This window comes from Meles meles, chromosome 8, assembly GCF_922984935.1.
Source record: "Meles meles chromosome 8, mMelMel3.1 paternal haplotype, whole genome shotgun sequence".
Taxonomy (NCBI): Eukaryota; Metazoa; Chordata; class Mammalia; order Carnivora; family Mustelidae; genus Meles; species Meles meles.
In genome coordinates this window covers 75012749-75034320 of record NC_060073.1, presented here as the reverse complement: position 1 = coordinate 75034320, position 21572 = coordinate 75012749, and the positions used below count along the sequence as shown (strand labels likewise).

General features: G+C 37.1%; 1 protein-coding gene across 3 annotated transcripts in view; it reads left to right on the top strand.

The window, feature by feature from the left end:
- Nucleotides 1–21572, top strand: part of GRM5 (glutamate metabotropic receptor 5) — a 546831-nt gene that overhangs the window by 397153 nt on the left and 128106 nt on the right. For all 3 annotated transcript variants that reach the window (XM_046017230.1, XM_046017228.1, XM_046017229.1), the window contains exon 4: nt 3531–3766. In XM_046017230.1, coding sequence (XP_045873186.1) covers nt 3531–3766 — 236 coding nt within the window. The remainder of the gene's footprint in view (nt 1–3530; nt 3767–21572) is intronic.

Sequence of the window (21572 nt, the reverse complement as noted above, 5' to 3'; positions counted from 1 at the left end):
GTGCATGTGTGCAAGTGCCATGGGTATTGATTTGGGGCTTGCAAATAAATTTTAGCAAGTAAATGAATTTGTACATACAGAATCTGCAAATAATGAGGATAATATCTGCAAATAATGAGGATTGACTGTATATCAAGGAATCAGTAGGAAAATAATGAAGTGGATTATGGGGAGATGGGTAGAATGCCCGTCAGTGAGAAGAGAAATTAGATAAATGGATGAATGGATAGATGAATGGGGGGAGATACATAGACAGGTAGATCAATAGATAGATACTAAATGGGGAGAGGTATTTTAAATATGGTGTATTTTTAGTTTCTTCCCTTATCTTCCTCCCCACTCTTTATTCCTTCTTTGGTAAAATAGATGTCTCCCAAAAATATTTAGGTAGTACTTGACAGTCTAATCTATCAGTATAATGTAAAGTATTAGATCATAGAAAAGTAGCATAAGTTTTTCTTGGCATTTCATTTTGCTTTTGGATTTATTATTTCTTACTTAGAGATACCCTGTCATCTTAACACAAATCTTAAAAGCACATTTTTATGAAAATGTTAATATTTAATAACCTAAAGTCAATACGACACCATCTAACTTAGCCATCATGGAATGAAGTTTCTTGAAACTTATATAGCAGACATTCCTCACTAAGTTTAAATAGAATAACCTTGGTTTATCAAATTGATATTGGAATTTTCTGTTTAATTACAAACTCCATTATGATTTTTTACTTTGCTGTTGAATGGAAACATCTGGAACAAAACTTTTAAATTCACAACTCTAGGGGGTATAGCTCAGTGGTAGAGGATTTGACTGCACAACTCTAACTTATAGACTACTAATAAAACATCTTTTGCCAACTTCTTAAATATGGAGAAGAAATTTATACCTGAACAAAAAAAAAAGCTGAAGAACATGGTGTGAATTGAGTCAGTTAACACACTCTGGCATATTTTTTTATGGAAATATTTCCTCCAGAAAAGTTTATCAAGACAAGCTTTTTACAATCCCTATTAAATTCAATGAATGAATTGTGAAGGGTAAATTGGACCCATTATAATCTTACATTTCTTATGTAATATTCATAATCATAGTGTTACATAAGAGCAAGCTAGCATTAACAAAAGGAGCAATTTAAATTCCCACTTCTTGGAGAATGGGGCTCTGCTTGACAAACAGCCCTTCCTGCCCCGTTTGCAGCACGCCCCTGCATCTCCTCCGGCGCCAATGAGACCCACACTCTCATACCAGTGATATAATAAACCCTCCACAACAGAGGGAGAAAATGAGGCAAACAAGCCCACATCATTTCAACTTGTCAGCTTTAAATAAAATCTTCTGCAGCTGAAAATGAGAAATTTGAGGGAAGAGAAGGTGTGAAGTAACCAAATTCAACACTGGGACAAAACATATTGCATGACTTATTCGTCTTTTTCCTGAGCTGCCACAAAAGTTTTTGAAATTTTACCATCATTTTTTAATGAAATCTCTTTTGTCAGTGATGACTTAGAAGAAGAAATGGTTCGTTCTGTTTGTTTGGTTTTTTCTCCTCTTCCACCCACTGATGCCGTAGGAAACCTCTCAAGTTATGGCAAGCCCCTATGATATCTCAATGAGTAATCTGCGACCTTTGGAAAAACCCTCATTACCAGTTTTTAAGTCAGAGTTGCCATAGCAGAGCATGCTAGGATAAAAGTACATTTTTTATACTAATTTTAATTAATTACTTACGTAATACCTTCCCCAGCACTGATTTTATATGCAAAATATTGGAGCATGCTCTCCACCTACAAAAAAAGTTAAAAAGAGAAAAATGCATTTGAAGCAAGATAAAAGGAGATTCACATTCTGATAAATATATCTAATATATATGAAATAAACAATGATTGTGAATGTAAATCCTTTCTCTCCCCCTTTCTCCAGTGTCCACCCTCACCCCACCCCCTCTAACCTCCAAGCACTTCCTGCTTCACACTCAGGAGTCTCCATCCTGTTCTTCCTCTCAGCTCTCTCCAAACTCTTTCTCTTCCCTCTTTGTTACTTTTTCTCAATGTTAAAATGTCCCTTGATTTTCTTTATCTTCCTTGAAAAAGCACTTGCCTGTCTTCAAAGGAAGGGTCCCAGCAGATACTTAGCACAAGTTGTGCATCTTCCAGTGGGAGAGAGGATGGAAAAATCAGTATCTTTTGTCCTGCCCTGAGGTGTGCCCAAATTTGATATAAGTATCTTTTTATGTCTTTTATTTCCAAAGTTTTGTTTCATGTATTTACCAAATAAGCTTAGAATACTTTCCCCCTTATTCTTTCACACTCTTAAACCATTGTATCATGAACTCTCTGGTTTCAAGCTCTCTTTTATTTTAAAATCCCTAGGTTACTTTGAGTGATTAGTGCATTGAAGTGGATGGTCCCTGTCACCATCCTCGATGGTTCATTGTTAAGAAGTTTTCTAACCTGTCCAACGCAAAACAGGATTTCATGTGTGCATTTTAAATATATTAAAGAAGTACCATGTGACGGGAAAGAGTATATAGACTGTGGATTACGGGACTTTGGTGTGAAGTGCTGAAGAATCTATACTAAACAGAATGACCATAATCAGAAGCTTTTTTTAACCTCCATAATTTACTTGTAAAATGTGAAAAAAAATGAATATCATATTGTAGGATGGTTAAATTAATATTAGTTGTGTTTTAGAAATATTTTCATTTTTTAAGGATTTTTTTTTTAATTTTTATTTTATTTGACAGATGGAGAGCACAAATAACAGTCAGAGAGAGAGGAAGGGCAACAGGCTCCCTGCAGAGCAGAGAGCCCGATGCGGGGCTCGATCCCAGGACACTGGGATCACGAACCAAACCGAAGGCAGAGGCTTTAACCCACTGAGCCACCCAGGCACCCCCAAATATTTTCATTTTTACTTTATGGTCATTATAATAATTATAATAAAGTAAAGGAACAGAATGGATTTAAAGTTAACTTGACCTAGCTAATAAACACTTAGGGCACCTGGGTGGCTCAGTGGGTTAAAGCCTCTGCCTTCAGCTCAGCTCATGATCCCAGGGTCCTGAGATAGAGGCCCACATAGGGCTCTCTGCTCAGTGGGGAGCCTGCTTCTCCTCTCTCTCTGCCTGCCTCTGCATACTTGTGATTTCTGTCTGTCAAATGGATAAATATAATCTTAAAAAAAATAAACACTCAGTTAATAGTATGAATGGTGATATCATGCAATTTCCATACATATACTGGTTTTACAACCAGTAAAATTCTGCCAAAAACATTAGGTTATTCTCCACAGTTTGAGGTTAGTGAGACTGGTATCTTCTAGTCCTCTTAGGCGCAAAGTTCCCCTGGTGTTTTATACTCTTTATTCTAAGCTTCTTTCTCAGTAATCATGTAGATAAAATGTAGGACCCTGAAGTGGCCTGAGGCGCCTTTTAATGACTGATCTTTTCAAAAGGAAAGCAAATATGGAATCATTTCCTTAGAAAGTATCTGTTCTGAGCTGAGCTGGTTTTTGTTTCCCCACAGTGATGGCTGGGCTGACAGGTATGATGTGACAGATGGATATCAGCGAGAAGCTGTTGGTGGAATCACAATCAAGCTCCAGTCTCCCGATGTCAAGTGGTTTGATGATTATTATCTGAAGCTCCGTCCAGAAACAAACCTTCGAAACCCTTGGTTTCAAGAATTTTGGCAGCATCGTTTTCAGTGCCGGCTGGAAGGGTTTGCACAGGAAAACAGCAAATACAACAAGACTTGCAATAGTAAGCAGATTTATTGTTTCATTTATAGTGGATAAGGCTAAGGCTCCAATTTAAGTAAAGTATGTCGGGGGATAGTGGTTGTAATCTGTTAGAGAAGAGGACTCTTAGAGAAATAGAGTGGGTATTGCTACTTAACAGTGATAAACGGACCTTATTCTCACTAAGAAAAGCATATCAGAGCAAGTGTTTACTCCACGGAGATCACAAAAAATTTTATTATTTATATCATTCAGGAAACTGGCACTTTGCTAAGAGGATAATGTGAGCTCCTGAGAGCAAGTGCTGTTGCTACCCTTGAAAGCAAGAGCTCCATTCTGCTCTTCTTGATTGTCTTTAGCAGTTAGCACAGCGCTAAACACTTAGTAACGGTTTCGTGTATTCTGAAGAACGAATCAGTAAATTTTGAAGGACAGAGCCAATTCCTCTTTCCATCAATAAACTAGAACATAGCAGCAGGGATTTGTTGTGTATTGTTATTATGTTTCAGGAGACATAATCTGAGCAGAGCCATTCGTTCAATCTGAGCAGAGCCATTCGTTCTTACATACGTGTAAGGGCTCACATTGTCCCAACTGTTGCTTTGGTTGTAAGGAAAACTAGTTACTGCCCTCAAGAGGTTCAGTGTCTAGAAGGGAGCTAGTCATGGCAGCCAATGTTGCAATCCACTGTCCTAAGTGATATTATATGAGTTAAACATAGGGTCTTGGTCCTATTATTTGTTGCTCATTGAAAGGGAATCTCGACTCTAATAACCAAAGTAGGGCCAAAATTGATCTATGTGTCAAATTTTGCAAAAATAAAGGTTTGTTAAAAATTGATAAGGGATTTGTTGAGACTGCCTTATACCCACATTGTGTAACAAGAACCATATATACATTTGCATAGGAATAAATTGTTTGAGTTGGTGGTATAGGTGCCTTTATCCACTATGCTGGAACAAAACAGTGCTTTGGGGCAGTAGGTTGGAAACCAATTCCATCCACACAGAAGTTGTCCCATACCAGCACGAAAATGAGAATAATGAGAATGATATAGAGAGTTTTTCATAATGCACTTTCCTTTCCAGTTCATGTCCATCCTATATTTTTTGGTATGAGTTCATTCTTTTGTAAAATGAAGAAAGGAGTAAATGGTGATTTGTGATTGTTTTTAAATGTCAGTACTTGTTAAAATAAGAACTTGGCAACCTTATGTCAGTTCCTATTAAGGTAGTGAGGGAGGGGAGGGATGCTGGAGTGTGGGATATTGTACTGGTCACTGAAATCCAGAAATCACAGAAGGCTCATGGTGTGAGACTGTGTTTGTTTCTCTCTCACTTCAGATACTGCTTATCCAAAATATTAAAATGTTTGTTCTTCTCCTTTGCTTTTATTTTTATTTTCAGGAAAGAAAAATGTGTGAGCATACATAGCATTGTGACTTATGTTACACAATTTCAATTTTTATAGCTAATTTCATACTTTTCACCATTCTATCCAGTTTCTGAGGGACATAGACTTCTTTCCTCTCTTGAGATTTGGGAACCTCTTCCCCTCTGGGATCCAGTTCTGGGATTGTGTGCAGATTACTGTATGGAGCTACATTTAAGGAGTCATAGAAAGTAAGCAATAGATCTGACCTCATCTTCAGTTCTCTTTCACCAAGGAGTTAGTGACAGTCCCTAACCAGTGTGGCTAAGGGAATTTTTCCAGTTGGTCTTCACCATCTTTTGTACCAATGCTCTTTTCCTTTGCCTTTTTGTTTGAAATGCCTTGTCCTTGAAGTAGTTGTTTCTCTTATTTTTTTTTCCACTGTTGGATATCTTATATAAATATAGTCTTGAAAAACTCTTAATTGATTTCTATGGAATATTATTTCTATGGCAATTGTTCTGTAAGAGCCTTCCTTTCAACCTTCTATTGTAGTTTTATGTCTTTCACATGACTACCCTGATATAATTTCTCTGCTCAGAATTGGTTCCTTACTCTCCTACTAGAAAACCCTCTTCAGCCACTCTGCCACCCCTGGAATCTTAGCTGACAAAGGATGTAATTTTGTACATAAACATGGACACTTAATATGCAATACCTCTGTTATTCTTTCAATAAGGAAAGCACTATGATTATCCTTATTTAAAAATAACCAAACCAACTTTTTGATCAAAAGCAAGGTTTAGAGAGAAAATATCACTTGCTCAAGGTCACCTAACTACTAAACTCTGGAACTTAAACTCAGTTTGTCTGATCTCCCTGATATGAGGAAGTTGAGAGGCAACTTGGGGGAACTGGGGATAGGAAAAGAATAAATGAAACAAAAAAGAAAATGAAACAAGAATAAATGAAACAAGATAGGAAAAGAATAAATGAAACAAGATGAAAAGAATAAATGAAACAGGAGGGAGACAAACCATAAGAGACTCTTAATCTCATAAAACAAACTGAGGGTTGCCAGGGGGAGGGGGTAGGGAGAGGGTAGTGGGATTATGGACATTGGGGAAGGTATGTGCTATGGTGAGTGCAGTGAAGTGCGTAAATCTGGCAATTCACAGACCTGTACCCCTGGGACTAATAATACATTATATGTTAATAAAAAATTTTTTAAAAACTCAGTTTGTCTAAAGTTTAACCAGTATGATATACTAAAGAGATAGAATATGATATTTTTTAAAAATTGCCATCAAATTTGCATTTTATACTGGTTAATATATAGGTCAAAGATACAAAAATCTTAAAATTATTTGTGTATAACTATGGAATGCAGTAATGCACACCCAAATGTTCACTATGCTCTACTTCTGACCATATTTCCTTATTTACTCAAATGTCCTTTTTGTATCTTATTCCCCATCTTCAAAGAGGCTCCAGTAGTTTGCTCATATTTAACACTATTGAATGTTAACTAGTGTTTTCCTAAATATAATGTACTTAAGCCCTTTCATCAAGCCGTGTGCATAAGAGAACCATTTTTTAAATGGAGTGTTAAGAAGTATTAAGAGTTTGTAATTCATGCCAGACAAGAAGGTTTACCTTACTCACTGTCTACAGTACCTTAAATCTAACAGATAGTTCAACGGGAAAAATGGCTTGACACAAAGAAATACTCATAGCTGATTACTGCTTATTTTTCTTTTTATTTTTTTTTATTTTTTTTTCCATTTTATTTATTTTTTCAGCGTAACAATATTCATTCTTTTTGCACAACACCCAGTGCTCCATGCAATACGTGCCCTCCCTATTACCCACCACCTGTTCCCCCAACCTCCCACCCCTGACCCTTCAAAACCCTCAGGTTGTTTTTCAGAGTCCATAGTCTCTTATGGTTCGCCTCCCCTTCCAAAATTTTTTTTTTTAATAAACATATAATGTATTTTTATCCCCAGGGGTACAGGTCTGTGAATCGCCAGGTTTACACACTTCACTACTGCTTATTTTTCTTAAGAGATTCTTGGAAGACAACTTATAAAAGTTAGGAGAGTTATCTAAATAAACCTAGTAGTCCAGAATGAGCAGTAGCTTTATAGAGAATATGCCCCATTCATAGGAATTCTTTCAATGCCTGTTAGTTTTACCTCTTCTCTTATACCACATAAATGGAATCTTACATTATTTGCTTTTTTGTGTCTGGCCTTTCCCCTCAAAGTAATGTGGTAGAGTTCATCACACTCTAATAGTTATTGTTTTTTATCGCTGGGCTATGTCCCTTTGTATGGATTTACTACCAGAATTTAGCCATCAGTTCTCCTATAGATGGACGTTTGGATTATTTGTGGTTTTAGGTATTAGAAATTAAGGTTTTATGAACAAGTATGTACGTATCTTCTGGCAGACCTACATCCTAATTACTGTTAGATGTATACCTAGTAATGGAATTGCTACATCATAGGCTTTGCATGTGTTTAGCTTTAGTAGATAGTCCCAAGCAGTTTTACAAAGTGATTGGACTAATTTCTACTTTCCCTGAAATGTATGAGAGTTCAAGTTGCTCTGTACTCTGTCCACAGTTGGTACTATCTGTTTTTTTTCTTTTATTATTATTTAAAACATTCTGCAAGTGTGTGTTTGTATCATACTGTGATTTTGATGGGCTTTCCATTATCTATTACCAAGGTAAGTTCTTTCTCATATGCTTATTGGAAATTGGGACATCTTATTTTATAAAGTATCTGTTCGAGTCTTTTGCACATTTCTTCGAGTTGGTTATTTTTTAACATCTATTTTAAGACTTCTTTATATAGTATGGATTTGAATCCTTTGTTAGATATACGTATAGTGAAAATTGCCCATTTAAACCATGGCTTATTACTAGTTCCTATTTCTCTCATTTGTTATTTGTTTTCTATTTGTCCACTTGTTTTTTAATTCTTTATTCTATTCCCCTTTTACTTCCTTCTTGTAGATTCACCAATAATTTTTATTATCTTACTCTATTACTTCTCTTAATATTTTTGTTTCATTTCAGTATAATTCATTTAGTTTTCAATAGAAATTACTAAATGAATCTTTATACAAACAATTGGTCCTTCTTTACATTCAAAAATCTTGCAAATATTTATATCTGTTTATCCCCTCATACTATTTTTTGCTATTGCCATATAATTTATTTCTGTATGGATTATGTACAGTACAGGCTTTGCTAGGATTGTTGCCCTAAATGTCAGTAGTCATACTTATCCATTTCAGTGTTCTTCATTCCTTCTTGTACTTCCTTGCTTTTGCCTGTGATTTTTTTCAACCTAAAGAATTTCTTTTAGTATTTCTTGTAATGTAGGTCTACTGACAACAAATTTATCAGCTTTTTTTCTTTTTTTAATAGATTTTATTTTTTTAAAGATTTTATTTATTTATTTGACAGACAGAGATCACAAGTAGGCAGAGAGGCAGGCAGAGGGAGAGAGAGGAGGAAGCAGTCTTCCTGCCAAGCAGAGAGCCCGATATGGGAACTCAATCCCAGGACCCTGAGATCGTGACCAGAGCTGAAGGCAGAGGCTTAACCCACTGAGCCACCCAGGCACCCTATCAGCTTTTTTTCTTAAGAATATCTGTATTTCACCTTTATTTTTGAAAAATGTATTTGCAAAGTATAGCATTCTATATTGTCATATCTTCTTCAGTTCATTTTTTTTTGAAAACAGCATTCCATTTTGTTTTCTGAATTCCATGATTTCATTGAGAATTTAGCCACCATTCTTAATGTTGTTTCCTTGATGGCAGTGTGTCTTTTTTCTAGGCTTTTAAGATGCTTTTTTAAGTTTTTAGTTGACTATGATGAGATTAGGTGTGATTTCCCTTATATATTTCATTGTTCAGGTTTCAGGAACTTCTTAAACCTGTGGAGGAAAGATCTGTATCAGCTTTGAAAACTTCCCAGCCATTATTTCCTGAAATATTCCTTCTGTCACATTTTTCTCTCTCTGATCCTTCCTGTGCTCAAATACACCTATTAGCTGATTTGGCTTTGTCATAGAAGTGACTTTTTCTCTGGGCTTTCTTCCATATCTTTTCCCTCTCTGTGCTTCGATTTGATTCTTTTCTATTATTCTGTCTCTGATTATTCCAATCATATTTCCACTTCTGTCCAGTCAGTTGTTAACCAAAATAAGAAGTTTTTTAATTTCATATATGGTGTTTTAAAGTCACAGAATGGGGCGCTGGGTGGCTCAGTTGGTTAAGCGACTGCCTTCAGCTGGGGTCATGATCCCAGGGTCCTGGGATCGAGTCCTGCATCGGGCTCCCTGCTCCATGGGGAGTCTGCTCCCTCTGACCTTCTCCCCTTTCATGCTCTCTCTCACTGTCTCTCTCTCAAATAAATAAATAAAATCTTAAAAAAAAAATAAAGTCACAGAATGTCCATTTTCTTTCTTTCATAGTCCTCAGTTTTCTTTTGAAATATTCTTTCTTGTCTACTTTTTTCAATCATTTATCTTATTTCCTTGAACAGATTGATTATAACTATTTTATGGTCTCTTTTTTCTAATTCTAACATCTGGATCTTCTGTCAGTCTTCTTCTATTGACTTATTTTTCGTATTGTTTACATGTTGTGCTTCTTGATACATCTACCATATGTTTCCTTTTGCACTAGACATTAAGTATAAAATACCATTCAGATTGAATTTTGTATTATATTCCCCCTTTGATGGTTTGCCTTTTCCAGATTCAAAGAAATTGAGATGAGGTAAGTTATAATATAAGACAAACGGAGTCAACTTCTGGTTTAAAAATGTCTTTAAGGGACAACTGACATGGAATTTCCACTGAGAGCCTAGTGTATCCCATGCCCTGGCTGACTGACTCAATCAGATTTTTTACTATTTTTGAGCTTTGCTCTCCAGCCTCCTGTACCATACTGTTTCTAAATTTGGCATACATTGGAGGAAAGGAATAATTGAAGTTTGAGCAGTTTCTTTTCCTCAGGTGGGGCTTTTCTTTCAGATAATATAAAACAATGGGAGATTGCAGTCTTCCTCTTCAAATTATTAAGCCTCCATGCAGCCTCCGGAATCAGCAAATGAATCACAAGGGAAATAGCTATCATGTACTTAAGGCTCCTACCGTTTATAAACTGAGATACCAGATCATTTCAATATCGAAAATTCTGTTTTCTCTTTTTTCCAGAAGTGTCATGTACAATGTGGAGTTTCACCTCTCCCTCCCCCAGCCATACTTCATGTCCTTCCCTAGCACCTCAGAAGGTGACTTCATTGAGAAATAGCATCATCACAGATGCTAATTAGTTAGTAGGTGGAGACACTAGAGTAGGGTGGTCTCTTGTCACCCCCAAAGAGGAGAAGTGACACAGAGACAGACACAGGGAGAGTAGCAGGGGAAGACAAAGGCAGAAACTTGAGTGATGCAACACAAGGACACCACCATCAAAGACCACTACCAGAGGTTAGAAAGAGGCAAGAGAGGATACTACCCAAAAGTCTAGAGGAAGCTCGGCCCTATCAACACATTGATTTCTGACTTCCAGAGGCCAGAACTACAAGAGAATGAATTTCTGTTGTTTTAAGCCACCTAGTTTCTGGTACTTTGTTACAGCTGCCCTAGTAAACTAAGGTCCCTTCATTCAGACCAAACTAGACTGGCAGCCTGGTCCAGAACTTACAGATTCCCTCAGATGAGAAAGCAGTGGGTGACACCTACCCACTTTCATAGGTCTCATCTTTGTTCATTCATCCTGTCTTTGTTTTGTCCATACATCGTCACTGCCTTTAATTTTTCTTAATTTTGCATTTCTCTGGCCTATTAAAGTTATGCAATAAAAGAATTTTCATTTGCTTTCTTCTCCATCCTACCTAACACCAAAGTCTCCTCTTTTATTTTGTATTCTTAATCATCACTACCCCTGCAATCCCAGTTTGGATATATAAGTGAAACCTGCAGTTTATAATGTCCAAAATACTTAAACTTTTTTTAGTTTTTGTTTTATTTTTTAAGCATTTAAAAACTTAAATCAAAATATTAGTATAACTCTTCAGTGTTTTAGCTATGCGGTTTTGACAGAATCTAGGTTTATATGCTTTTAACAGTGAGCCCAATTTCAGTAAGTTTTACTTAAATTGGACAATTATGTTAGACTTGAATTATAAATGAAATGGTTAATAATGATAATAAATTAAAAGTATGAAGAATATAGTTTAACTTATCTAATTGTTTATTTAAGCAACCCAGTAATAAAAGCTATGGAGAATTAAATTAAGACTGTTTTCTAGTAACTCTGTGCTATTCTATTTTTGAACCAATTAAGGACCCATTTCCTTTACAGTTACACTGTCACCCACTGACATTCATTTACTGTCTCCTTTCTGTGATTTCTCCCTGTCACTTCCAGTAGCTTCCGGAGGTGTCATTTATGACACTAACACACAAATATTCTTACTTGGATGTCCTGAGGGCACCTCAAACTTACATACCCAGAACTCACCTCATTATAACTTTTGTAACCACAGCCTCAAACTTTGAGCTCCTCCTTTTAGCATCAGTTTGAGTAAATGATATACCCATGTACCCTGTCTCCTAAGATGCAGGGATAAGGGGTCCTCTCCTATTTCCCTTCTAGCACCCTCTCAGCCATCTGGTGACCAAATACCATTAATTCTACTGTTTGAACATTTTCCACATCTGTTTTCTGTTCTTCTTTGCTGGCTGAATTCAAATCTTTACAACATGCTGTGATTTGGTTCTTCATGATCTCTCACCTCACATATTAGAATAATCTTCCTATCTAATCTTCTTATTGATACCAGTTTCTTCCTCTTCCATTTTATGCTGACAACTAGCCCCAAAGGAGCCCATTTAAAGAATGAATCTCATCCTTGTTATTCCCATTCTTAATGATCTTCCATGGTTCTCCTGTGTCTGTAAAAAGAATACCCACCTCTTTGCCCCCAGTCAAAACTCTTCCAATTCACTGTATATGTTTTTCAGATCTCATCTTCTATTCCTTAATCCCAAGAGCTCTATGCTCCGAACACTTCACAGACTGTGCTTGTCCAGGTTAGAGCAGCATATGCCTACCTAGGTCCCTGAACTTTTGCACATGTGCTTTTGCTCAGTGAAAGACCTTCCTCAAGATATCGGTCAGTTCCACTGAGCTTATATTCTCATGGTTTTGGATGACTTCAGTATCCTGTTCTCAAACAAACTCCACTTTTCCTCAGGTCACTTCCTACACCTTTTGTCTTCTTTTTGTTACATACCAATCCAGATATTAAATGTAGATACTCCACTCCCTTTATTTTTAAGCCACCAAATCACCTCTCACATGAGCATTTCTGTCTATGCCAAACTATTATCAATAAAATGAAGATGAGAAAAATGGGTTCAGATCAACATAAAAGTCCTTCGGCCAAGAGGGCATTTCTGGGGCTCTAGTGATGTGCTGTTTCTTGAGCCAGTGATGATCACTAGGATGTGTTTCTTTTGAAAAAAAAAATTGATGTATAGTTTAGATTTTTGCACTTCTCTGTGTTCATGTTCTAATTTAATGAGTTCACTTTAACTACCCCACCTCCAGATAAAGTTCCTGTTGCCACTATATCTTGCCTAACATTCCTTCCAGTCCAAATTTCTTACAATACTCTCCCCCATACACACCCACTCCCACCAGATTTCTGCCACTATGTTGCTTGATTCCTCTCCCTTTCTTTCTCTAGAACCCTTACCCCCTTTCCTCTCAATATTTTTATTTGTCACAGTAAATATCTCTCCATTTCATAGGTAGAGCTGTTGAACTCTTTCTTTCTTTTCTTGTCTCTTTCAAAATTCTACCCTTGGGGAAGAGTTGCTCACTTTTTGAGTGCAAAGCTGCTGCTAAAGTTACATTGCCAAACAGAAAGCCATTTACTCCAGAGAAAACACGATGCCATCCTCAGAGGAGATAAAGCAGCTACAGCAATATAATTTTTTCCGCTGTATTACACTAATGTATAAATAGATTTTTCACATTGTTACACCAGTATGTAAACATTTTATGTCCATCTGTCTCCATTAAATTATAAATTTCTCAAAGAGAGGAACTGTCTTACTCATCTGTGTTTTCCAAATTCCTAGCATGATGCATTATATAGAGCAAGTATGTGATAAATATTGTTAAATGAATGTGACTTCATTTCCCTTAGACACAAGTAGTGTTACAACAGCTAGAGGACCTAGAACAGTAGATCCCAATCTGTGGGCTGCAGGTCCCAAGGACATTCACTGTTGGTTTGTTGCCTGGATCTAGAATTCTTATGTGGTTTAGCATTATCAGTGAACTGAACTGTGCCTTGCATATCTTCTGTGAACATGTGTGTGTTTGTAGACATAAGTACCTTATTTTTATGCACAAGCTGTTACAGTTAACAAATTACAAATTAATTTTAAATTGCTCAAATCATGGTACCTTATTGCCATTACGCGTTTTCTATATAAAAGACACTAACAGCACAAATCGCATTTATGGTGTGTGAAATTTTTTTACATTAAAAGCACTTCCTGTATTCAAAAAGGTTAATTTCACTAGCTTGGAGATAGCTCTTTTCCCTTTTTGTTACAGCAAGTTTCCAGCCAAGGTGTCCACATTTTGTCTGATGATTACGTGTCATAAGTATTTGAGGTGGGTTAGTTAAAGGATACTTCTTTATGCATTGGAATTTTATTTTATTTTATTATTATTTTTTTTCCATCTTGTTTGCTTCAGTTAAGCGGCTGACTCAATTTCGTCTCAGGTCATGATCTCAGGGTACTGGGATGGAGCCCCACATTGGACTCCATGCTTACCAAGGGTTCTACTTGAGGATTTTCTCTCTCTCCCTCTGCCCCTCCCATGTTGTGGGCACTCACTCTGTCTCAAACTCTCTCTTTCTAATAAATAAATAAATATTTTTAAGAGAGGAGAGAGAGAGAGACAGAAAGAGGGAGAAAAAGAGGAGGGGGAGAAGGAGAGATAGAATATCAAGCAGGCTCCACATCCAGTGTGGAGCCAGAGGCAGAGCTCAATATCACAACCCTGAGCCCTTGACCTGAGCCAAAATCAAGAGTCAGACACCTAACTGAGTGAGCCACCCAGGTGCCCCAATAAATAAATCTTGAGGGGGGAAACAAAACGTATTTGTTGTTTAGACATTGTTCAAAACACTTCATCATCTCTGTCTGAAAACATAATGAGAAAACCTGGAATAGTACATTGAGAGGAAATAATTATCTAGATAAGAGAAGCTGAACTCTAGTAGAGGCATCACAATGGCCAAATAAATGAAATGCCATACCTAACCCCTAGATTAGAGATTTCTCATCCTTGTTCTACATATCCAAGATAGCACTTGAAAACTAATCCAATCTGAAAAAAAGATTCCAGGGTTGCATATATTGAGTTATTATATTCTATATCCATGTTTTAGAGATTCATAATGTATATCTACATGTTGGAAAAGGACAAATCCCATTGTAAAAAAAATGTAAATACCTTTCTTTAATTCAGCATCTCCTTTGTTGTTTTATTTTACTATGAACTCATCTGATATGATATTTATTATCACCATACTTCGGGAAAAACTATACTAGGACAATTTAATAACCATATATTGAAAAAGAAATTTGATCACATTATCATAGAGTATGTGATGAAATCTGCTAAGCAGAAGCCCATTTCTGTCTTTATATCAGCCAAAGAATTAAGTTAATTAAAATTTGATGTGTCAGTTTTGGCTTAATTCAATTCTTGGATTTGTTATATTTTGATACTTTTCATTGCCAGGAGGGAAAAATTTCACCATCTTGGACTCTGCTTTAAAGAAAGGGAACATAGAGCCAGATCAAGGCCCCAGATATTAACATATCAAATTTTTAAGAAACATAATCTGTCATATTTCTTATTTGAATTCCAGAGTTTAAGAAATAAGAGTAATTATCCATCCAAGTAAGTGTCAGTGTATGTAATTCTTCATGACGAGTAGCTACCATCAAAAAATACTCAAAGAGATCCCCAGAAGAAACCCTTGCCTTAGAAACTGTCAACATTCTCAGACTCTTAAGACACTGGAAATGGAACGCATGATGTATTAAAGATATTTAAGATAAAAAAAGAGAGACCAGACAAGCTTGGTGACTCAGTCACCTAAGATATACAGGTGCACTGTAACAAGCATTAGATTTACACCCAGAAGATCTATATTAAAAAAATTCAACCTGTAGCCACAATTAGGTGTCTCTGAATCTCCATTTTCTCATGTGTGAGATGAGCTGAGTATTAAAACTGGATATCTAACTGACATAGGACTCTAGAGAGGGTAAACTATGATGATTTATGGGAAGACACTTGAAGATGTGATGGGAGAAGTACCGCTTCTAGCAAAGGTAAAGTAAAAGAGACTGGATTGAATCTCCTTCTTAAAATAGCAACTAAAACAAAACAAGACAAAACATATAAAACAATAGTTTTCAAGACATTGGCTGTCAAGGGATGAAGGATGGTTATTCTTAAGAAATAGGAAATAAAGGGGGTGAGCCCTCTGAGTTAAGAAGATGGAATTGTGAGCTCAGAGAAAGCAAGGAAGATAGAGATCTCAGAGCACAGAAACAAAGAGTGGAGAGGTGCAAGAAGTGAGAACTCCGGCGATCAGCAGAGGCTCCATCTTGAGTATGCAACTGAGTATTAACCACTGCCTGCATATGAGGAAAATACTTCAGACCTGGGAAGGAACCATAAGATTAGAGAGAACAGTATGCCACCCATACGGGACAAGGAACAGTGTCTGTCCACAGCTGTCTAACTAGAGAAAAACTTACAGTTCAGAGGGCTAAAACAACACTCAGGGGAAATTTTATAGCATTAACTTACTACATCAGAAAAGAAAAATATCTCAAGTTAATGACTGGATATCCACCTTAAAAAATCTGGAAAAGAAGAGCAAATTAAATTCAAAGTAAGTAGAAGAAAGGAAGTAATAGACCATCGTGAAAATCAATGTAGAGGGAGGAGTCAAGTGGTGGAGGAGTGGCAGGCTGAGAGGACATCTGGTAGCAGGAGATCAGCTCGATAGTTATCAAACCATTCTAAACACCTACACATCCAACAGGAGATCGAAAAGAAGAAATCAGCAATTCTAGAAACAGAAGATCAACCACTTTCTGAAAGGTAGGACCTATGGAGAAGTGAATCAGAAGCGACAGGAAGATAGACCACAGGGGGAGGGGCCGGCTCCAGGCAAACAGAGGAGCAACGAAGCACAAAATCAGAACTTTTAGAAGTCTGCTCCACTGAGGGACATTGCTCCAGAGCTAAGCGGGGGTGGAGCCTTCATAGGGACAGCATGGTCTCAGGTCCTATGGGATCACAGAAGGATTGGGGGTGTCTGAGTGTCACAGAGCTTTCAAGTATTAGAGCGGGGAAGCTGGCTACAGAGACAGAGCCAAAGAGTGAGCTCTCACCTCGTGGTTACCTTAAACAGTGATCCATGGCACAATCAGGCAACTGATTTTTGAGAAGGGACCCCATAAGATCCAGGGAGACACCCTTGGAAGAGCTCAGGGATATGCTGGGTTTGGAGACTCCAAATGGGGCTGTGTGCCAGAGACAGAGACACTCAGTCACAGGCCCAGTGAGCTCGGAGCACGGCGGGAGACCAGGGAGACGAGAATGATTGAGTGTTTTTCTCCAGGGGTGCACTGAGGATTGGGGCCCTGAGCTCCGGGCTCCTCTGGGCCACCATTTTCATTCCCATTCTCCAGAGCTCTACAGAAAGCATTCAGGGAACAAAAGCTGCCTAGAGTGAACTCGAGCAGATTACTTAGCCTGGCCCCTGGCAAGGCGGTACAATTCCACCTCTGGCAAAGACACTTGAGAATCAAAACAACAGGCCCTTCTGCCAAAAGATCAGCAAGAAATCCAGCCAAGATCAAGCTCACTGATCAAGGAGAACAGCAGAATTCCAGAGGAGGGGAAAGCAAAGTGTGGAATTCGTGACTTTCTCCCCATGATTCTTTAGTCTTTGAAAGTTAATTAAATTTTTCTAATTTTTTCTTATTCTAATTTTTTTTAACTTTTACTCTTTCCTCTTTTAATGTTTTTTAACTAGTTTATCTTAACAATAACTTTCATGAAAAAAATCTTTTTGAACTTTTATTATTATAGTCGTATTTTATCCTTCATTGTATCTAACTTTATCTTTTGTATACACATAGGTTGTTTTTTTTTTTTCTAAAAAATTTTGGGATACAACATCTTCTAATAGATAAAAATATACCCTAAATCTAGCACAGGGTTTGTTCTATTCTTCAGCCTGAGCAAATTCTCTCCCCTTTCTTTTTCTTTTTCTTTTCCCCAACCAACTTATCAACTCCTTTTTTGGAGTTTTTTAAAAATTTTCATCTTTACAGTCATATTCCATCCCTTCATCATGTTTACCATTATTTGTGTGTGTGTGTATGTATTTTTTTTTTCTTTCTTTAAAATTTTGGGAGGTAGGTTCTTCTAAGAGACCAAAATACTCCCAAAACCAAATGGGTGGCTCTGTCCTTTTTTTTCCTTAGATTTTATTTATTTATTTTACAGACAGAGATCACAAGTAGGCAAAGAAGCAGGCAGAGAGAGGAGGAAACAGGCTCCCTGCTGAGCAGAGAGCCCAATGTGGGGCTCGATCCCCGGACCCTGGGATCATGACCTGAGCCAAAGGCAGAGGCTTTTACCCACTGAGCCACCCAGGCACCCTGGGTGGCTCTGTTCTATTCACCAGTCTAATACATATATATATTTTTTTTTTGAACTTCTTTTTACCCCCTTTCTTCTCCCCATGATTTGGGGTCTCTTCTGATTTGGTTAACACACATTTTTCTGGGTTCTTTTCCACTCTTTTAGTATTTTATTCCCTCATTCATATATTCTTATCTGGATAAGAACTCACAACAACAACAAAAAGAACAAGAGTCATTACCAAAGGCTAGGGACCTAATTAATATGGACTTTGGTAATATGTCAGATCTAGAATTCAGAATGACGATTCTCAAGGTGCAAGCTGGGCTCGAAAAAGGTGTGGAAGATATTAGAGAAACTCTGTCTGAAGAAATAAAAATCCTTTCTGGAGGAATAAAAGAATTAAATATAACCAAGCTGAAATTTAAAAAAGCAATAAAAAATGGAGGCTCTTACTGCTAGGATAAATGAGGCAGAAGAGAGAATAAGTGACATAGAAGACTAAATGACAGAGAATAAAGAAGCCGAGCAAAAGAGAGACAAAAAACTACAGGACCATGAGGGGAGAATTTGAGAGATAAGTGATACCATAAGACAAAACAATATTAGAACAATTGGGATTCCAGAAGAAGAAGAAAGAGAGAGGGGGGCAGAAGGCATATTGGAGTGAATTATTGTAGAGAATTTCCCTAATATGGCAAAGGGAACAAGCATCCAGGAGGCTCAGAGAATCCCCCTCAAAATCAATAAGGATAGGTCCACACTCCATCATCTAATAGTAAGACTTACAAGTCTAAATGACAAAGAGAAAATCTTGAAAGCAGCCTGGGACAAGAAGTCTGTATCATACAATGGTAAAAATATTAGATTGGCAGCAGACATATCCACAGAGACCTGGCAGGGCAGAAAGAACTGGCATGATATAATCAAAGCACTAAATGAGAAAAATATGCAGCCAAGAATACTATATCCACCTAGGTTATCATGAGGTTATCTCCTTCTAGGAGAGATAAAAAGCTTCTGAGACAAACAAAAACTAAAAGAGTTTGTAAACACCAAACCAGCTCTACAGGAAATATTGAAAGGGGTCCTCTATGCAAAGAGAGAGCCAAAAGTAGTAGGCCAGAAAGGAACAGAGACAGTATACAGTAACAGTCACCTTACTGGCAATACAATGGCACGAAATTCACATCTCTCAATAGTTACCCTGAATGTAAATGCACTAAATACTCCAATCAAAAGACACAGGGATAAAATGGATAAAAAATAAAAACCCATCAATATGCTATCTACAAGAAATTCATTTTAGACTCAAAGACATCTCCAGATTTAAAGTGAGGGGGTGGAAAACAATTTACCATGCTAATGGACATCAAAAGAAAGCTGGGGTGGCAATCATTATATCAAATAAATAAGATTTTAATCCAAAGACTATAATAAGAGATGAGGAAGGACACTATATCATACTCAAATGGTCTGTCCAACAAGAAGATCTAACAATTTTAAATATCTATACCCCTAACATGGGAGCAGCCAACTACATACACCAATTAATAACAAAATCAAAGAAACACATCAACAGTAATACATTAATAGTAGGGAACTTTAACACCCCCCTCACTGAAATGAACAGATCACCCAACGAAAAGATCAACAAGGAAATAAAGTCCTTAAATGACACACTGGACCAGAGGGACATCACAGATATATTCAGAACGTTCTTTCCCAAAGCAACAGAACACACATTCTTCTCTGGTGCACATGGAACATTCTCCAGAATAGATCACACCCTGGGTCACAAATCGGGTCTCAACTGGTACCAAAAGATTGGGATCATTCCCTGCATATTTTCAGACCACAATTCTCTGAAGCCAGAACTCAATCACAGGAGGAAATTTGGAAAGAACCCAAATACATGGAGGCTAAAGAGCATCCTACTAAAGAATGAATAGGTCAACCAGGAAATTAAAGAAGAATTGAAAAAATTCATGGAAACAAATGAAAATGAAAACACAACTGTTTAAAATCTGTGAGACACAGCAAAGGCAGTCCTGAGAGGAAAAATATAAAGCAATACAAGCCTTTCTCAAGAAACAAGAAAGTTCTCAAATACACAACCTAACCGTACACCTAAAGGAACTGGAGAAAGAAGAACAAAGAAAGCCTAAACCTAGCAGGAGAAGAGAAATCATAAAGAACAGAGCAGAAATCAATGAAATAGAAACTAAAAAAACAACAGAACAAATCAATGAAACTAAGAGCTGGTTCTATGAAAGAATTAATAAGATTGATAAACCCCTGGCCAGACTTATCAAAAAGAAAAGAGAAAGGACCCAAATAAATAAAATCATGAATGAAGAGGAGAGATCGCAACAAACACCAAAGAAACACAAACAATTATAAGAACATATTATGAGCAACAATAGGCCAGCAAATTTGATAATCTGGAAGAAATGGATGCATTCCTAGAGACATATAAACTACCACAACTGAACCAGGATGAAACAGAAAACCTGAACAGACCCATAACCAGTAAGGAGATTGAAGCAGTCATCAAAAATCTCCCAACAGTGCTCGCTTCGGCAGCACATATACTAAAAAATCTCCGAACAAGAGCCCAGGGCCAGACAGATTCCCAGGGGAATTCTATCAAACATTTAAAGAAGAATTAATTCCTATTCTCCTGAAACTGTTCCAAAGAATAGAAATGGAAGGAAAACTGCAAAACTCATTTTATGAGGCCAGCATTACCTTGATCCCCAAACCAGACAAAGACCCCATCAAAAAAGAAAATTATAGCCCAATATCCTTGATGAACACAGATGTGAAAATTCTCACAAAAATACTAGCCAAAAGAATCCAACAGTACATTAAAAGGATTATTCACCACGACCAAGTGGGATTTATTCCAGGGCTGCAAGGTTGGTTCAACATCTGCAAATCAATCAATGTGATATAATACATTAATAAAAGAAAAAACAACCATAGCATACTCTCCATAGATTCTGAAAAAGCATTTTACAAAGTACAGCATCCTTTCTTGATCAAAACGCTTCATAGTGTAGGGATAGAGGGTACATACCTCAATATCATCAAAGCCATCTATGAAAAACCCACAGCGAATATCATTCTCAATGGAGAAAAACTGAGATCTTTTCTGCTAAGGTCAGGAACATGGCAGGGATGTCCATTATCGCCACTGCTATTCAACATAGTACTAGAATTCCTACCCTCAGCAATCAGACAGCAAAAAGAAATTAAAGGCATCCAAATCGGCAAAGAAGAAGTCAAACTATCACTCTTCGCAGATGATATGATACTTTATGTGGAAAACCCAAAAGACTCCACTCCAAATCTGCTAGAACTCATACAGGAGTTCAGTAAGTGTCAGGATATAAAATCAGTGCACAGAAATCAGTTATTACTGATTACCAACAACAAGACAGAAGAAAGAGATTAAGGAGTTAATCCCATTTAAAATTGCACCCAAAAACATAAGATACCTAGGATTAAGCCTATCCAAAGAGGCAAAGAATCTGTACTCAGAAAACTATAAAATACTCATGAAAGAAATTGAGGAAGAGACAATGAAATGGAAAAATGTTCCATGCTCCTGGATTGGAAGAACAAATATTGTGAAAATGTCTATGCTACCT